At 41.6% G+C, this 14,970-nt stretch overlaps 2 protein-coding genes across 4 annotated transcripts in view; both read right to left on the reverse strand.

Annotated features, from left to right (window-relative positions):
- Positions 1 to 647: 647 nt before the first annotated feature.
- LOC144942672 (palladin-like) lies at positions 648 to 3,570 on the reverse strand. The gene is made up of 4 exons (XM_078869475.1): positions 2,887 to 3,570; positions 2,349 to 2,471; positions 1,431 to 1,562; positions 648 to 1,266 (listed from the first exon to the last, which is right to left on the reverse strand). Exons 1-4 carry the CDS (start codon positions 3,542 to 3,544, stop codon positions 1,007 to 1,009), a joined length of 1,173 nt encoding a protein of 390 aa, XP_078725601.1. The 5' UTR covers positions 3,545 to 3,570; the 3' UTR covers positions 648 to 1,006.
- A 3,657-nt stretch (positions 3,571 to 7,227) lies between these two features.
- The window catches only part of LOC144942591 (myosin light chain kinase, smooth muscle-like), a 56,190-nt gene continuing 48,447 nt past the window's right edge, over positions 7,228 to 14,970 (reverse strand). For 2 of the 3 annotated variants that reach the window (XM_078869440.1, XM_078869442.1), the window contains 10 exons: positions 14,473 to 14,505; positions 14,273 to 14,369; positions 13,910 to 14,113; positions 13,554 to 13,771; positions 12,680 to 12,803; positions 12,171 to 12,323; positions 11,392 to 11,515; positions 10,725 to 10,854; positions 10,246 to 10,386; positions 7,228 to 9,916 (listed from right to left, as the gene is read on the reverse strand). In XM_078869440.1, coding sequence (XP_078725566.1) covers positions 9,711 to 9,916; positions 10,246 to 10,386; positions 10,725 to 10,854; positions 11,392 to 11,515; positions 12,171 to 12,323; positions 12,680 to 12,803; positions 13,554 to 13,771; positions 13,910 to 14,113; positions 14,273 to 14,369; positions 14,473 to 14,505 — 1,430 coding nt within the window. In that variant the 3' untranslated portion in view covers positions 7,228 to 9,710. The remainder of the gene's footprint in view (positions 9,917 to 10,245; positions 10,387 to 10,724; positions 10,855 to 11,391; positions 11,516 to 12,170; positions 12,324 to 12,679; positions 12,804 to 13,553; positions 13,772 to 13,909; positions 14,114 to 14,272; positions 14,370 to 14,472; positions 14,506 to 14,970) is intronic. The other variant, XM_078869441.1, reaches the window with a different exon arrangement.

Here is a 14,970-nt window from a genome sequence, read left to right on the forward strand (position 1 = left end):
AAAGTATGTTTTTTTACGGTTTAACGATGGATAGAAAACATTTGCTCAAAACAATTTACTTTGAGGCTACACATAATCCCTTTAACTTTTAATGTTGTTCATAGTTTATTTTCTAGCATCTTCAATTGTAAAATAACGAAACTATTTGAATACAGGTATCACTCGATTCATGAACGTTCGATTTACGAAATTTCGCGTTCACGCAATTGTCAAATTATGGACACTTCGATTTATGAAATCGAATTTCTGCGTGAACGAAATTTCACATGGCACGTGCCACGAGATCCAACAAGAAGCACCCGGGAGACTGCAACATTCATCCGCGACATCATCACGATATCCTGACAGTGCAACAGTAACGCATCCACATCACCTTTCCAGACATTCCAACAGGCAGATATTATATTTGTTTAAAACCCATTGTTATTCAATCGTTTTTAATGTCTGTTCTGTATTGTTACTTTTCTATTATATATGTGTATATTTTAGGTTAGGAGTATAGTTGTAATGACTGTCCAAAACACATTTCCTTATTTTTAGTATTGAATTCATGGGAATAACGATTCCGATTTTCGAAATTTAGTTTTTCGCGGCGTGTTTTTTGAAGAACACATCCCTTTCGTACATCGAGCTATACCTGTCTTCGCTTAGCAATAAGGATACCAACTAGCAATAAACTTGTGTACATCTTTTATTTTGTGTGTCGGCATAAAGCATGAATAAACTACATTGAATAGTAAAACACTCATCTATATTTAACTAAAGCATGAATTATGTTGAAACAGAGCGGCTATATGTAGCTACATTTCCACCAAAATTTTAATGTAAAAAGGTCTGCATGTGGACATATATTACTCATCAAAACGATAACGAAAAACACAATTGGGCTTAGTAGGGGTGGGATTAAAATTCGCATGCACAATCTTATTTCACTTTCGGAGCTCTGCTTTGCGCAACATTTTGGTGGAAATGTATGAGCAGAGGCCTTCTTCTCCTTATCATGCCTCTACTCGTTCCCCCCATCGTCTTCTTCCTTTCCTCCATCATCCTCTTCCACCTCCATGAGTTCCACCAGCAGCTCACCGGAACAAGAATCCTCTCCGGCCGCGTTCAGGGCCTTGCAGGTGTAACGGGCGTCATCTTCTGCCAACACCTCTGTGATGGTGAGGGTGCACGTGCCATTCTCCTCGTACTCCACTTGCACTCGCAGCGTTTCTTCGATCACGTCATCGTTCTTGTACCAGGTCACTTCGGGGTCAGGGTTGCCTAACGTGGTTTGGGAACAGAAATAACACGCAACTCATTATGCTCTGATGTGAAGAGTTTTTGGGTAAGAAAACATCACGGTTAAAAACCACGATGCATTGTTTTTATATATGCGGTTAATGCTGCATTGCTCAAATGAAAAAAAACATTTCATTATACTTCACCTTCAACTTTGCACTCAAACTTTGCAGCACTTCCTTCCACCACCTCCACATCACGGAGAGTCTTGGTGAAACGAGGCTTTATTTGCTGAGCCCCATTATCAGACTTAACAGGGGGTTCTTCTTTCTTTTCTTCTGAAAACAATAATATAATCATAGTAGTAACAAGGATAATTGGACCATTTCATTTGGCATACCTTTGTATACTCTTCATACAAGGACATGTGCTCACCATCATGTTTACACAGTATTTATTTGCACAAACCAGAGCGAGCATAAAAGAGTGGTGTGTGTGTGTAATTTACTGATGACAGCTGAAACGCCGCCGCTGTGCCAGGAAGGCTGTGAGTAAAGTCACACTCATTATTGACTGTACTGGGTGGCCTGCAGGGCCTGCCCTGCAGGCCACCCACTCACAGGGATGGATGGCACCTCGCCGCTTGCGTTAACATAAGCTGAAACGCACCTTAAAGTATTCTAAGCAAAGCATCAGACGATACCGCTCAACCGCGTTTTGAACGTTTGAGTCAATGGACATTGCGTTTGCTGACATTAAAACTGATAACACTCAAGTATGACATTCAACGCTGGAGGAAATCTCTGAAGTCCCTGCTTGTGCCGGGGGCCTTTATGCCGACACGAGCGTGAGCAAGACATCGCTGGGATGCACCTTTACCTCTCGACATTTTTTCCTGCATTTAAACAGCGAAAAAAAACCTACAAATATCCGAATCAATAATCATTCTGCATTCGTTGCAAGGCAAAGCCGCATAACATGCACGCATGATATTTCCAAATTAATCTGGCAAATGTGCACTGCGGTTGGGGTGTGGGGGGTGGGGAAGCAAACCGCAAAGTCGAATCTAATGAGCATCAGCAATCCACCGTTACGCGAGCCTGGTGTCCTCTGCACACACGTACGTTTCTTGACCACGCCGAGGTTGGCTTTGCAGGATGCTTTCCCCGCAGAGTTCTCGGCCAAGCAGACGTACTGGCCAGCGACGTCCTTCCCAGCCTTCGCCACCGTCAGCGTGCACGCGTCTCCTGCGCCGCCAACGTCGAACGGATCGACGAAGAAACGCGACTCAACCACGTGCCATCGCATCTCTAATTGTCTCATCTCCAGCTATATCTATGCGCCGTGCGGGCAGTGAGAGTTGTCGAACGATACTTCGCCACGCTGGTAAATGCGGGTTAGCGAAGGTTGGGGCCAGTGCAGAAAAACGTGATTTTTATGCAGCGATCCTAGACAATTTTGTGTTTCTCTGCATTATTGACGTTTTCACTAAAGCCCAAAAACAACGCATATTCGCATGGTGGTCACCCATCCAAGCACTATCCATGCTCAACCCTGCTAAGCTTCCCAGGTCTGGCTTATATGCACACTTAATCTCTATTACTAAGGCACGAGTTGCGTCAACACACACACACTCACACGCACACACAAGGCAAGGCGCACCTTCCTGCGAGATTGCGAGGTCCTTGGAGGGGCGGACGGCCTTTCCGTTCACGGTCCAGGAGATTTTGGGCGCCGGCTGACCCACAACCCGGCACTGAAGCACAACCTTCTCGCCCTCGAGCACCTCGGCGTCGGACAGAGCCTGCGAGATCTTGGGCGCAGAGGTGGCGACAGCCGGAGGAGCCTCCTTGACCTTGGGAGCAAAGTGCCCTTTCGCGGTTTTGGAGGCTTCCAGCGGCTTGGGCTGCTCACCTTGAGGGCTCTGCTTCGGCTGCAAGAAGATGTTGCCCGATAGTTTCTTCGGCTCGGGGGTTTCTTTCACTTTCACGTGGTTGTCGGGAGATGCCCCAGCGGCTGGCGGGGTCTTCTTCTTGTTTAGCACCGCTCTGAAGTCTACCTGTGGGCTCGGCTCCACTTTGGGCTTTGTCTGATTTAAAGCACGAAAAGCCATGGTCGATGTGGGGGGACGCGTGCCGTCGAGAAGATGTTTCGGTGGTCGCCTTGGGCTTTTGACTGACTGCGCTGCCCTGCTTGTCTGGGTGGGGATGCCTCCTCCTTCTCTGTGTCTCGCCGTGACACCGCTGGGCTGTACGGCTCGCGAGAATGCCGGCTTTCTCTGCAAACGGGAACCCCGTGCAGATGGATCACAACAAGGCATGCCTATATAGGGATAAAAGTTTCGAACACGGCATCACAGAGGCCCCCACGCGGATTTTCACTTCCAGTAAATTCCGCTGGCGGAATACGAAATGTTTCATTTATTTTTGAGTATCCTCTGATGTTTGTTGTTGTTGTTGAGGTTGGATTGGTGCCAATTTTAGAAGCAAGATCAAAAGTTTCGATGGATATTTTTTTTATATAATGTAATATAAACGTGCTTTTTTCACTTTTACCGGCAGTCTTTTTATAATGGTTTTTTTTCTCCCGTCGCGTGATCAATTGTTTTACTCCGGAGGTTAAAACTCCACTCTGCCCACACCGCTGCAGCTATTACACAATAATATATGGTAACACTACCTCGTTAATCATCATGGTGGGTATTTTAGCGTCTCTAGCTTATACACACTGCAGGACCTACAGGCTGTTTGACAGCTATCCTAATTGAAGGGGGTGGGGATATGAATGTGCAAGGATATTGGTAAAGACATGTGGATGTTACATTACACCACGCGGAAGCATATGCAGCCCTTTGTCAGTCCATTTGCTGGATGACAGCCTCCCCACGCTGCGCTGCCCGGTGGGGATTATATGACCATACTTCACCACGCTGATCAGTGCGGGTTGAAGGCAGGGAGCATAGACGTGGGAGCATAGACATACCATACAACACGATGGTTGTAGTACCCTCCTGCTGCCCATCACGTAGCCCCGTACGTACTATGCCAATCCTTTACCTACCACGTACAACAGCACATTGTTCCCATGCACAGCAACCTGCTACCATGCGCAACCTTCTTCAACATTCTGTTGTGCATGGTAACGTGTTGGGGACTACAGCCACAATTGTACCGTGGGCCATTGATTGTTGATATCGAGTCGAAATCTACAAAGTGCAGCAGCCACGGAGAGAAGGACATGTTAAATCAATTCACGGGGACAGAGAGGATAAGAGTGGATCCGTTTCTGTGCAGGCAGCAGAGGTTGACGGGGTTAGACATTGCGAACAGCGTGGGAAGGATGAGAAGGAGCATCCCACCCACTGTTCGTGCACCGCAGTATGTTATATGTTAGATAACGTCCACATTACATGTAGAGTTACCTCGATATAATTTTCACGATACGATATTGAGGCTCACGATACGACGATTATCACGACATCAGTTTTCGAGGACGCAATGATTGTATTTTAACGTCCCCGCGTTGATCTTGTGCTCTGCTTTCATTCCATAAGGCGTACAACGCACATGCTGTCAGTCACACGATGAAGGTAAATTAAATATGAAACTCCCGAAGGTCGTGATATAATATAATCGCCAAGCCGTCAATTAGTCCGATTAATATTATGTAGTACTCGTATAATGTACGATATATATTTATTCACAAATTTTTATTTCTGTTTTGAGTTTGTTAAATTCTGGATATCGTGTCAGGAATTAAAAACGTAAGGGAACAAATTCATGAGCAACGATCATCACGATCTAATGATATGCTGCACAACGGACGATACGATTTTTGGTGGATCTTGAATTGTACGATATATCGCAGTATCGCCAAATTGCAATGACCCGAGTATTTATATAGTACCGGTAATGTATCGTGTACTCCAGACAGATTCGCATAGACTCGAATTAAAACTAAGCAGATGTGACTGCATGTCCGCTGCTGCAGTTTCGGGCCATGTAAACCAGATCCCAAACATGGTCTTGCTTGCAGAAAAGTCCCTATCTACGTATGTCGACTGGCCCTTATTTGCACAGACGCCCAATTTGTCATGACAAACGAGAAAGCATCTGACGTCTAAATCAAGGGGGTTAACGGGGCCCGTCGTTGACCTTTTGCGTCCATTCCGCGCAGCCATCTCGGTTATTCTGAAAATGTTTGGTTGTGTTTTGTAACCTTGTATAAAACTGAATGCGACCCCTAATTATGTTTAACGTTGCAGGTCACTTCATGTGGCGTTACATTCACAAGCCTGTGTGACTCCACACAAGTAAGATATGCAGATTGCACAATCACTGTGGGTTGGAGGGTCATGCGGTAATTGAGCCTGAACAAGACACGCATCCGATGGGCGTAGAGGTGCGGTATCGTAGGATACAGTACAGCAAATAGGTTTATTATATAGGGTGTTTTAGTGTTTTCCCAATCTTCTGCTCTAATTTTTAATCTGGGCACTCAACACACAGAAAAATTCAACAAAAGAAAACGTGGCCAAACATCCCAAAGCAGGATCTTCTTGAGAAAGAGATATGAGATTGAGTTAAGCTTTTATGAGTAAACTATGTTGTGGCATGCATCAATTTTGTAACAAAACTACCTTTATAAGGCTGAGCAAAAATAAAAATAAACAATTGGCCTCTTAAAATATGGCAAAAATGTTACGATCTTCACTAATAAGCCTTGATGCGTATTCCATTGTTTGTATGCTGAAGAAGGAAGCGCGCCGAGGCTGTATGGTTCCACATCTATGTATGGAAATTGCTAAAGCGCACCCTTGTCCACGTCAATGGCAACTTCTACGTCAGCGAACTGTCAAGTTACGGATTTATATGGACAAAAAATAAGCAGGTTTTGTCTATAATGGCCACCAACTTTTGTTTAATCTGCAGCCGAAAGTAAATAAGTAACATCCGTTGTATCGATGTTTATGCGTGCTGCACTCTGCACAGAGTGGGTGTCCCAAAATGACCAAAAAATTGCCAGATTTGGCTGGAGGATGTTTACAGCACAGTTATCTCGCATCGCTGCCTCTTATAATTATGGATTTTTGTTGCAATCTATTCCAGATTATATTTTCTCATTAAGGCATTAAACGAATACTGGTGTGCGTGTTAATTGCACCAAAACTCGGTGCATGCAGATGTTGGTTCTCATCTTCACATGTGGTATAACAAGATGGGATCAGATGATGAATGAGGAAAAATACACATTAAATACGGAGGAATAAATCACGATCCTAATCTGACAGCAAGTAGAACGTGGCAATTAATATTATGCTGCGGGCTGGACATTTTCAAATTTCACCAATTATTACGATGAACCCCAGCTGAATAATTTGCAGTGCTATATAAGGGGTGCCCAGAGAAATGTCCTTGTGATTGGTCAAAAATGCATGACGACCAAATAGCTTTCTCTCTCAGCGCATTACTATGCCGTGGAAGAAGGTCCAGTTGCATTGATCTGTGTGTACGCAATGCTTGGCATAGTGCAACCATGGAACGTTTGCCCACCTGACAACACTGATGTCCAACTGGCAGGACTGCTAAAATTAAGACTGTATAGAAAATTCTAAATTGAGAGTGGAGAAATCAACTGGAGAAAAAGAGTAATTGAAGGTGTTCTTGGGGAGGTTAAGAAGGAGAGAAGTTAACTTAGAATGCAATATTTTTTCTAAATATATGCATTGGGCAATCGCAACGATGGAAGCTTGATAAATACATTTCTGGAAGAATATTGTGAAAGAAACCAAGAGATGGAAAAATATGATTTTTTATTAAATTAAAAGAAGGAGGGTATTACGGTGAAATGAAAAAGAAAAATCAAGTTCAGAGAGAGTGGAGAAAGTTTCCACCAACGACCTGCCATTGGGCATTTGATTGAAACAGATAAGTGATGACAAATGCATAAATTTGGTCAAACACAAATGAACACATTTAGATGATACATTTATATTATCTGTAGCTGGCCAATTTTATTAAATAAACCCAAAGTGCATTCACAACAACAAAGCCAGCATCACAAGACATTCATTCGCATGTTTTATTGTTAAGTGCTAATCCATCATAAAGTACCGAAAACAAATAATCTGATGGAATATTTGCATATATTAATTTTGACTACTCATCAGAAGCTGTAAACACATCAAGCATCACATGCAACAACAGGTGCGAGTCAAATAGTGTACTTTATTGCAGGATATTGTGAGTAAAACTTGCATTTATTGACAATATCTGTTAGTAGAAAATATGTAACCATTTGGTATAAGCTGTTAATATGTATAAATTAAACTGAAGCGTTGGGCTTCTAATAAACGGCTATTTTCGATGACAAACATCAATACACATTACTGACAATTACTGGTAACTGGGCTTTTTTTTTTTTATAAATTTTACTTTTTTCAAAATAAAAAATCAGTGAATGTGTTTTTGTTCTGGTTTTACATGAAAATTAAACAGATGTACACCATCAATTAAAATATCACGCAGGAAATAAGATTTTTGAAGTACACTTTTCAAGATACAATGTAAAGTCCCAGTTACAATGATGCTAAAAGTAGTTTTATTTGTAACATGATGTTAATTAAACACATTTGTGGATTTATATATTTTTCAAATCAAACCATTGCAAGGCACAACTGTTTAAAAAAGTACATATTGTAGCTTGAGGGTATATTTTAACAACCCTGTCGTTACCTAATACAGCGTGTTAAAAATTCCATTATTTCTTAACATAGAAATGTTCTATTTAAAGCTTTCGTGACTGCAGGGATTCATCTTCTTGGTTCTTTCGGTAAAGTCACGTAGAAGGGAAATAATAAAATAATACAAATAGAACATTAAATAATTCTCACGACGTTTCGGCCACAATGCAAGCAGCCGTCCTCAGGTGAAGAACAGGTCTGTCGGGAAGACAGCGTCATTCAGACGCTGTCTTCCCGACGGCTGCTTGCGTTGTGGCCGAAACGTCGTGAGAATTATTTTATTATGTTTTATTATTATGATTTTATTATTTGCCTTCTACGTGACTTTACCGAAAGAACCAAGAAGATAGAAATGTTCTGTAGCATAAAGCAAACATTTCCATCAAGAATGTAAATCCTAGAACTATCACTACTATTACAATGAAGAAAAAAAGAAAATAATTTATGCTAATTTGTGCTAATTTATGCAATTGATTTTTTTCCCATGACGGTGGTATCGAGTTGTGGGAATATGTAGCTCACGGACGCACGCAACACGTCACAGAGCACCAGCCTGAGCGACTTCGCCAAGTGGGCCAGCCTCGCAGCCCACTGGGAGTCTGCGATGAAAATTATTTCCCAACAGCAGAACACGTTTACCAAAACCGCAAAATCGCATTTGCTCTCCGCCAACACACTGGCTTAGCAAATCTCTTTCAGCCGTCCTAATATCACTTTCAGCAGAATTACGCATGACAGATTTCTCTTTGCACTTTAGCTCTCGATGGAAACATAGCAGTACATGCATATATAATCAAGGGGTCCTCTAGTCTTTAATAATTGTCCTAAACTCATACCCCCTTCATCACATATCGGAATCCATCTTCAGAGTAAAACAACAAATATTATAAGTACACGGTGCATTTATTAAACAGAGGAATGCATACATGTTTTACAAGTTGATGCTCAATGATACAATTTATAGAACGAGAATGATTTTTATTTCTGCATTAGTTCATTTATGTGTGCATTACAGAAAATAATACTCAAGAGATATTGTACAAATATATATGATTTTTGTAACCATGTTTAGGAGCCAAATATAAAAGATACAAAAGTATTTTTTCGTTTTAACTTTGGACCACAATTAAATGTGGATGGCTTTTAGTAGCATTGTGTACACAATATTCTTAAAATAATCTACCCAATTATCTCCCCATCGTATTTGAAAATGTTCGGGTACTTTTTTTTTGAAGATACAAACAATGTAAATGTAAAAATAACATTAAAACGACAAACTCCATTTTGGAACATTATCTACAGTCTATTTTAGTTGTTCTCATAAACATGTTGCAAAATAAAGTAAAATTTTTAGCAATATAATTAATCTGCTTTATACTTTTTCATGGTGTAGAAACCACAAGCCAATACGGATGGAAAAACACCTGCAAATCTCCATCTTTAAGTGGTCTAAACATTAGATACAAACGCATTACACCGGGCAATATCGCTTGATTATATAAAAAAAAGCAATTACGCAATTAACTCAAAACATTACCAACACATCATTTGTGTACATTCTTCATTAAGCTTTAAATAATGGCCTTGCATACCTTAACAGAAATATATTTAAACTACCTGTAAATATATTAACAATTTTTTTCTCAGCGTGTTCGTGGTGAGAGGATAAAATAACTAAAATCGTAGTTTTTCAACCATTATTTCAGTGTTACTATTTCTATTGCTCGTTGTGTCGCCCATTTTGTTATTTATTGGCGAGAAGACGTGCAGAGCACGTGGCCTCACCAAGGCCATTGATGGCTTTGCAAATGAAGGTGGAGCCGTTCAGCTCCGAGCCATCCGTGATGATGAGGGAGCAGTTGCCTTCCTCGTCGTACTCGATCTGGAGCTGACGCGACTCCTTGATAGGCTGCCCGTTCCGGAACCAGATAACCTCGGGGTCTGGGTAACCTGCCAGAGGAAAAAGGAGGTGTTGAGTACGATGGACTAACGGTTTGCTACCTATCCCAAACCCACAAACAAACGTGTCCATTTGACTTTGATTTAAAAAAAAAACATTGTAACAGCGTGACAGTCATTCTAGCAAGAATGATGATGGTTACACGTATATATGATAAGTTACACGTCATTTCAAAACGTTATACTGAACTTTTTCCTGGGAATGTGATGAATTCCGACAAGTTTATTTCCCCCAGTGTCTAGTGTGTACGTGTGATTCATTTACAATAAGTGCACGATGCTTCACACAACACCAAGTAAAAAAATAAGATTAAAATTACCTTCAATCTTGCACTCAAACCTAGCTGAAGAGCCTGGCACCATTTTGGCATCTTTCATTTTCTTGCTGAAGTATGGTTTCGTTTTCGATTTTTCTTCCGCAACACGGCTGAGTGGATTCACTGTTGGTGAATCTGGTGTCACTAGGGGTACACAGTAGGAAAGCAAACGCTTTCAGTTATTTTACAATGGTTACAATCAAGTGTGCAATCACATTAATCCATTATCAGCTCAAACCGAGATGTATGAATGGACATCGCTCAGCTTTTCGCAAACGTGTTTAGGTATAACGACAATGTGGACTGTTGTTAAATGTTGTTCCTTTAATAAAACCCAAGGCTCAGATGTCCTTCTTTAATTGAAAAGACAGTAGCGGTATTTTATGAGGCAGGCTTTTTGATCATATCATACCCCAAGTGGCCTTCTGAACATTTAACCATGTTTGTGCAAACATAAATGACAAGGCTTGATCTCGTCTTACCAGATACATCGTTAGTGGCAGGCGGAGATTTTGGGCTGGGAGGAGACACACCAGAAGTTCGTTTACCACCAATCCCCAGCATCGCCATAGATGAAAGTCGCCCAAGTGCACGTACAGCATTGCCAGTTTTCTGTCAAACCAAAATATAAACATCTCACCGATTCAGCAATAAACATTTATACTTACGAGTTTGTTTAAACGCTAAAAATGCATTGCATGATGGTGGAACTGTAATTTTTTTAAATGTATGTTCACACATCCGACCATTTGACATATCCGACTATATCTCAATCCTCAGTGAGCCAGATCCGCAACGTTGTAATGTATATATGAAAAATCGACGTCTAACGTTAGCCATAACAATGGCTTCATGAAAACAAAATAATCAAATATGTATGTTTTTACCATAATAGAGGTGTTTGGGTCAAATTGCGTAAATATAAACCCGCCACCACTAATGCTCATTAACAAACCTTACCTTATCAACAAACATTACCTTAGTATGGTTACCTTAGTAAGGTTTGTTTTACACATACTTCACATCTTTAAGGATGCGTCTTGGATTGAACACTGCGAGGACTGGAGCAATAATACACTTGTTGGGGTTTCCCTTGCGGTGTTTGCAGTGCTATCGTTTAAACCGTGGCGCTGCTGGACGGCGTTTTACCTGCCACTTCCTTTTGGTGAGGTAGCGCTTCATCCTCTCCTTTGAGAGCTTCTTGGCTGCCATGTGCTCTGTGTCCATCTGCAGCCAGGGATGCTCCACACACTGTGTGCAAGTCAGACGCTCCCTGGCAAAAAATCAGTTCAGGAATCTTAAAACAGTAAGCGTACAATCGCATGCAAAGTGATGTACATGCACAGCTAATTTTGTGTCAATCTACTTCAGGGCCAGTCAATCGGCATGCCCATACTTCACCACGCTGGTCAGTGCGGGTTGATGGAAGTGGTGAGCGTCGTAGATGTGGGAGCATATAGATACAGTCCAACGATACATTTTACCGTCCTATCCTCTCCTGACCAACACGTTGTACAGTCCTGGAGCACCACCTACGTCAACCTGGCATGCACGGTAGTCGCCCGTCCAAGCACCGTCTAGAATCAACCCTGCTCGGCTTCGGAGATCCGATGAGATCGATGACATTCTGGGTGATTTGGTGTTAAGGCAGCACAATGTTAAATGCATTAATTTGCTTAGGTTATTGACTATTACTGTACTGCCCGGTCACATTATATTCGTGATTCTTTTGTCTCGTTCATTTTCAAAAGCTATTTAATTTTCATAAAAAAATATTTTACGTAATATCCTCATTGTTTCTCTATTTTATTTCAGATTTGTACAATACACTTTACAGGCATGCAAAAGAAAACAACCACGACGTTTGTAGCAAAGGGAAGACAAAAAGTAAAGACGTACAAATTAAATCGCACAAAAAAATACCTTACTTCATGTTTTTCTGTAGAAGTTGACTGATGAAGTCTTTGGAATCTTCAGATATTTCATCGAAGGCCTCGTCGTCAAAATCCCACGTGGCCGATGTGACGTTTGCCAGGGTTTCGTTGTCATTGTCACCCATCAATGGGGACAAACCACTGACGCTGCAAACGAGGCAGCAGTGCAGGTTTAGTGAATACGGTAACCACTGAATAAACTCGTGCAGGGAGAGGTGTGCAGTGCTGAACGAACCAGGAATGTGTTACCACGCAACATATATATCCTTTGAATTAAAACATGTTCCGTAAAATATGACGAGAAAACCCATCACAACGTGAAAAATGCATGCAGGCCGGAAACAGTTATATATCACAACAAAGGCGTGCTCCGAAACAAGGCCGAGTGTATTGTATACGCAATGTGGTGGTCACATGACACGTATGCAATGTAAGGCATAATGGGAGTTGTGAGCACAACTTTTGCGTTTCTTTAAATCTAACTGAGCAAAATCAGTACTTACAGTATGTAACAGATGACACCCACGCTCCACATGTCAGTAGCATATCCAATGGGCTCGTAGTTTATGACCTCAGGTGCCACAAATTCTGGTGTTCCAAACATGACCTTCAGATTCTTGACATTTTCTATGAAATTAGAAAAAAGTCACGAACGTACGTTAGAAAAATGGCACCAACAGTGTGCGTTTTAAAGTATGGATGATGAACATTATACAAGTTTTGAGGAAGAGGTACAACAAAGATTCACCGGCATGTTGTGTTTGTACATTGCAAAGTGTAGTATGCATAGTATCAGTACATGTACAGCTATTTTGTCACTCCACTGCTGGATGAGAGCCTCTCCACATCATGCGGGTTGCGGGGGTTTATTTGACCATACTGTACCTCCATGCTGGTCAGTGTGGATTGGTGAAGGTGGGCAGCATAGACTTGGGGGAGCATAGAAGTACAGTACAAAAGTGGATTTTGCTGCACTGCGCTCTACTGCCCACAATATAGATCCTTAGCGTTATAACAAGCTGAGGTGCACGGTGGTCGCCCATCCGAGCACTATCCAGGCTGAGAGATTTGACAAGGATGAGGTGCACTCAGGGTGATTTGGTCATAAGCATTGTTTATATGCCAACACAAATACACATGCTCACATGCATGGTCTGAATAAAACGTCTCTCCATGCCCAAACATTCAAAAGCATTCAAACGAGCATTGGGAAGTGTTCAGGCCCTGATTCATTTGTGGACATTCTACATTCCAGTGGCAGGGGTCTTGAGTTCCACAGCATAACCACTATAAAGATTGTATATACAGTATATGACATATATATGACAACAACACGTGTCTTGTGCGTCATAAGCAACCCGGCTAGAGTGTGGTTACCCAGTTTGCGAGCTAGCCCGAAGTCGATGATTTTAATGCGGTTGCCGGTCTGGTTGAGGCACATGATGTTTTCTGGCTTGAGGTCCAGATGCACGATGCCCTGCCGATGCATGAACTGCACCCCCTCCACGATCTGCCGCATGTACTTGATGCACTCTCGCTCTGTCAGCTCAAAGTCCTCGTCGATGATGCGCTCAAAAAGCTCCCCGCCAGAAATCCTGAATGCACGTCCAATGCCAACACAACGACAATTACCTTTTACAACGGCCATGCAAGTCATGTCAACGTTATTCATTGTTTACGTATTTCAATAATTCTGTAATCAAGTTATATGGAGATGAAATACTGGTACTTACAGTTCCAAGACCATGATAATATCTGTTTTTGACTCGAATGCATCAACACACTGGACCAGCTTGGGATGATGCAACGAGTTCATAAGAGCAATTTCTTGATGAATGCTTTCCTTGTCCTTTGCTGTGAGGGCCTTTATAAACTTCCCTGCAAAGGTTTTCCCACTCTTCTTTTCCACCAGTTTGAAAACTTGTCCAAACCGTCCCCTGTTAAAAGTTAACAATTGCGTCCCACTGTGCATTAATGCCCATTACTAAGCATTGGGCACACACAAGTTATACTGCATATACCGAAATAATGCGATGGTTATAAGTGTTTGTGAATAAGTAAAAACGTTGTTCCGGAAAAAAAAGAATAAAACTTACGTCCCGAGGCGTTCTTTGACATCATAGATATCGTTTAATTTCTTGTTTGGATTGATAGAAACGTGTCCGTAATCACGAGTTTCATTTTCCTTTTCATCTAGAAAAAGAATAACTCATTATAGTATAAATTATTGCATTATATCAATCATGTATGTAAGGAACAACTGATGCATTAGGCCAAAAAAAGTGTTCATACGAACCATCATCTGAAAACTCCTCTTCTGCTTTAACTGCTATAAAAACACAACCATACCAAAATATATTATTGTTTTGAAGTGTTTTAATGCATCAATCCACCATGCATCTGTATTTAAACTCTCCTGTGATCCCATTGGCACAATGACAATTTTTAAATGGAGGCCTGGTTTAGGCAAAAACATTTTTTTACAATGTAGAAGATTCAGTGCAAAAACTAAAATTATTCTGTATTGGTAAAGGTGCTTCCCTGCAATTGCTTGCTCACAGCACTGATGGTGGAAGGGCCTCCGCTAGTGAGTATTTTGGCCTACTCTTACATGCTGGATAGACATCTTGGAAGAGGTGGGAGTAAACACATCGCACCCTACCACGTGACCTACCAACTGATTAACTGTAGCATACCCATATATACAACTGCCGCGCCTAGAGATTAAACCGGCGGCCTCGGGATTGCAAGTTCAGTGTGTTAACCATTATGCTATGGCAACATCCTATTAGCG

This window comes from Lampetra fluviatilis, chromosome 2 (assembly GCF_964198595.1).
Source record: "Lampetra fluviatilis chromosome 2, kcLamFluv1.1, whole genome shotgun sequence".
Classification (NCBI taxonomy): domain Eukaryota; kingdom Metazoa; phylum Chordata; class Hyperoartia; order Petromyzontiformes; family Petromyzontidae; genus Lampetra; species Lampetra fluviatilis.

Bases quoted from the DNA above. Each gene is read 5' to 3' on its own strand.
- LOC144942672 (XM_078869475.1), bottom strand. From the start codon at position 3,544: ATGCCTTGTTGTGATCCATCTGCACGGGGTTCCCGTTTGCAGAGAAAG. The intron at 2,472-2,886 runs GTGCGCCTTGCC...TTGGCGGCGCAG, and splicing joins CCTCGCAATCTCGCAGGAAG to GAGACGCGTGCACGCTGACG. The intron at 1,267-1,430 runs GTGAAGTATAAT...AAACCACGTTAG, and splicing joins GTTTGAGTGCAAAGTTGAAG to GCAACCCTGACCCCGAAGTG.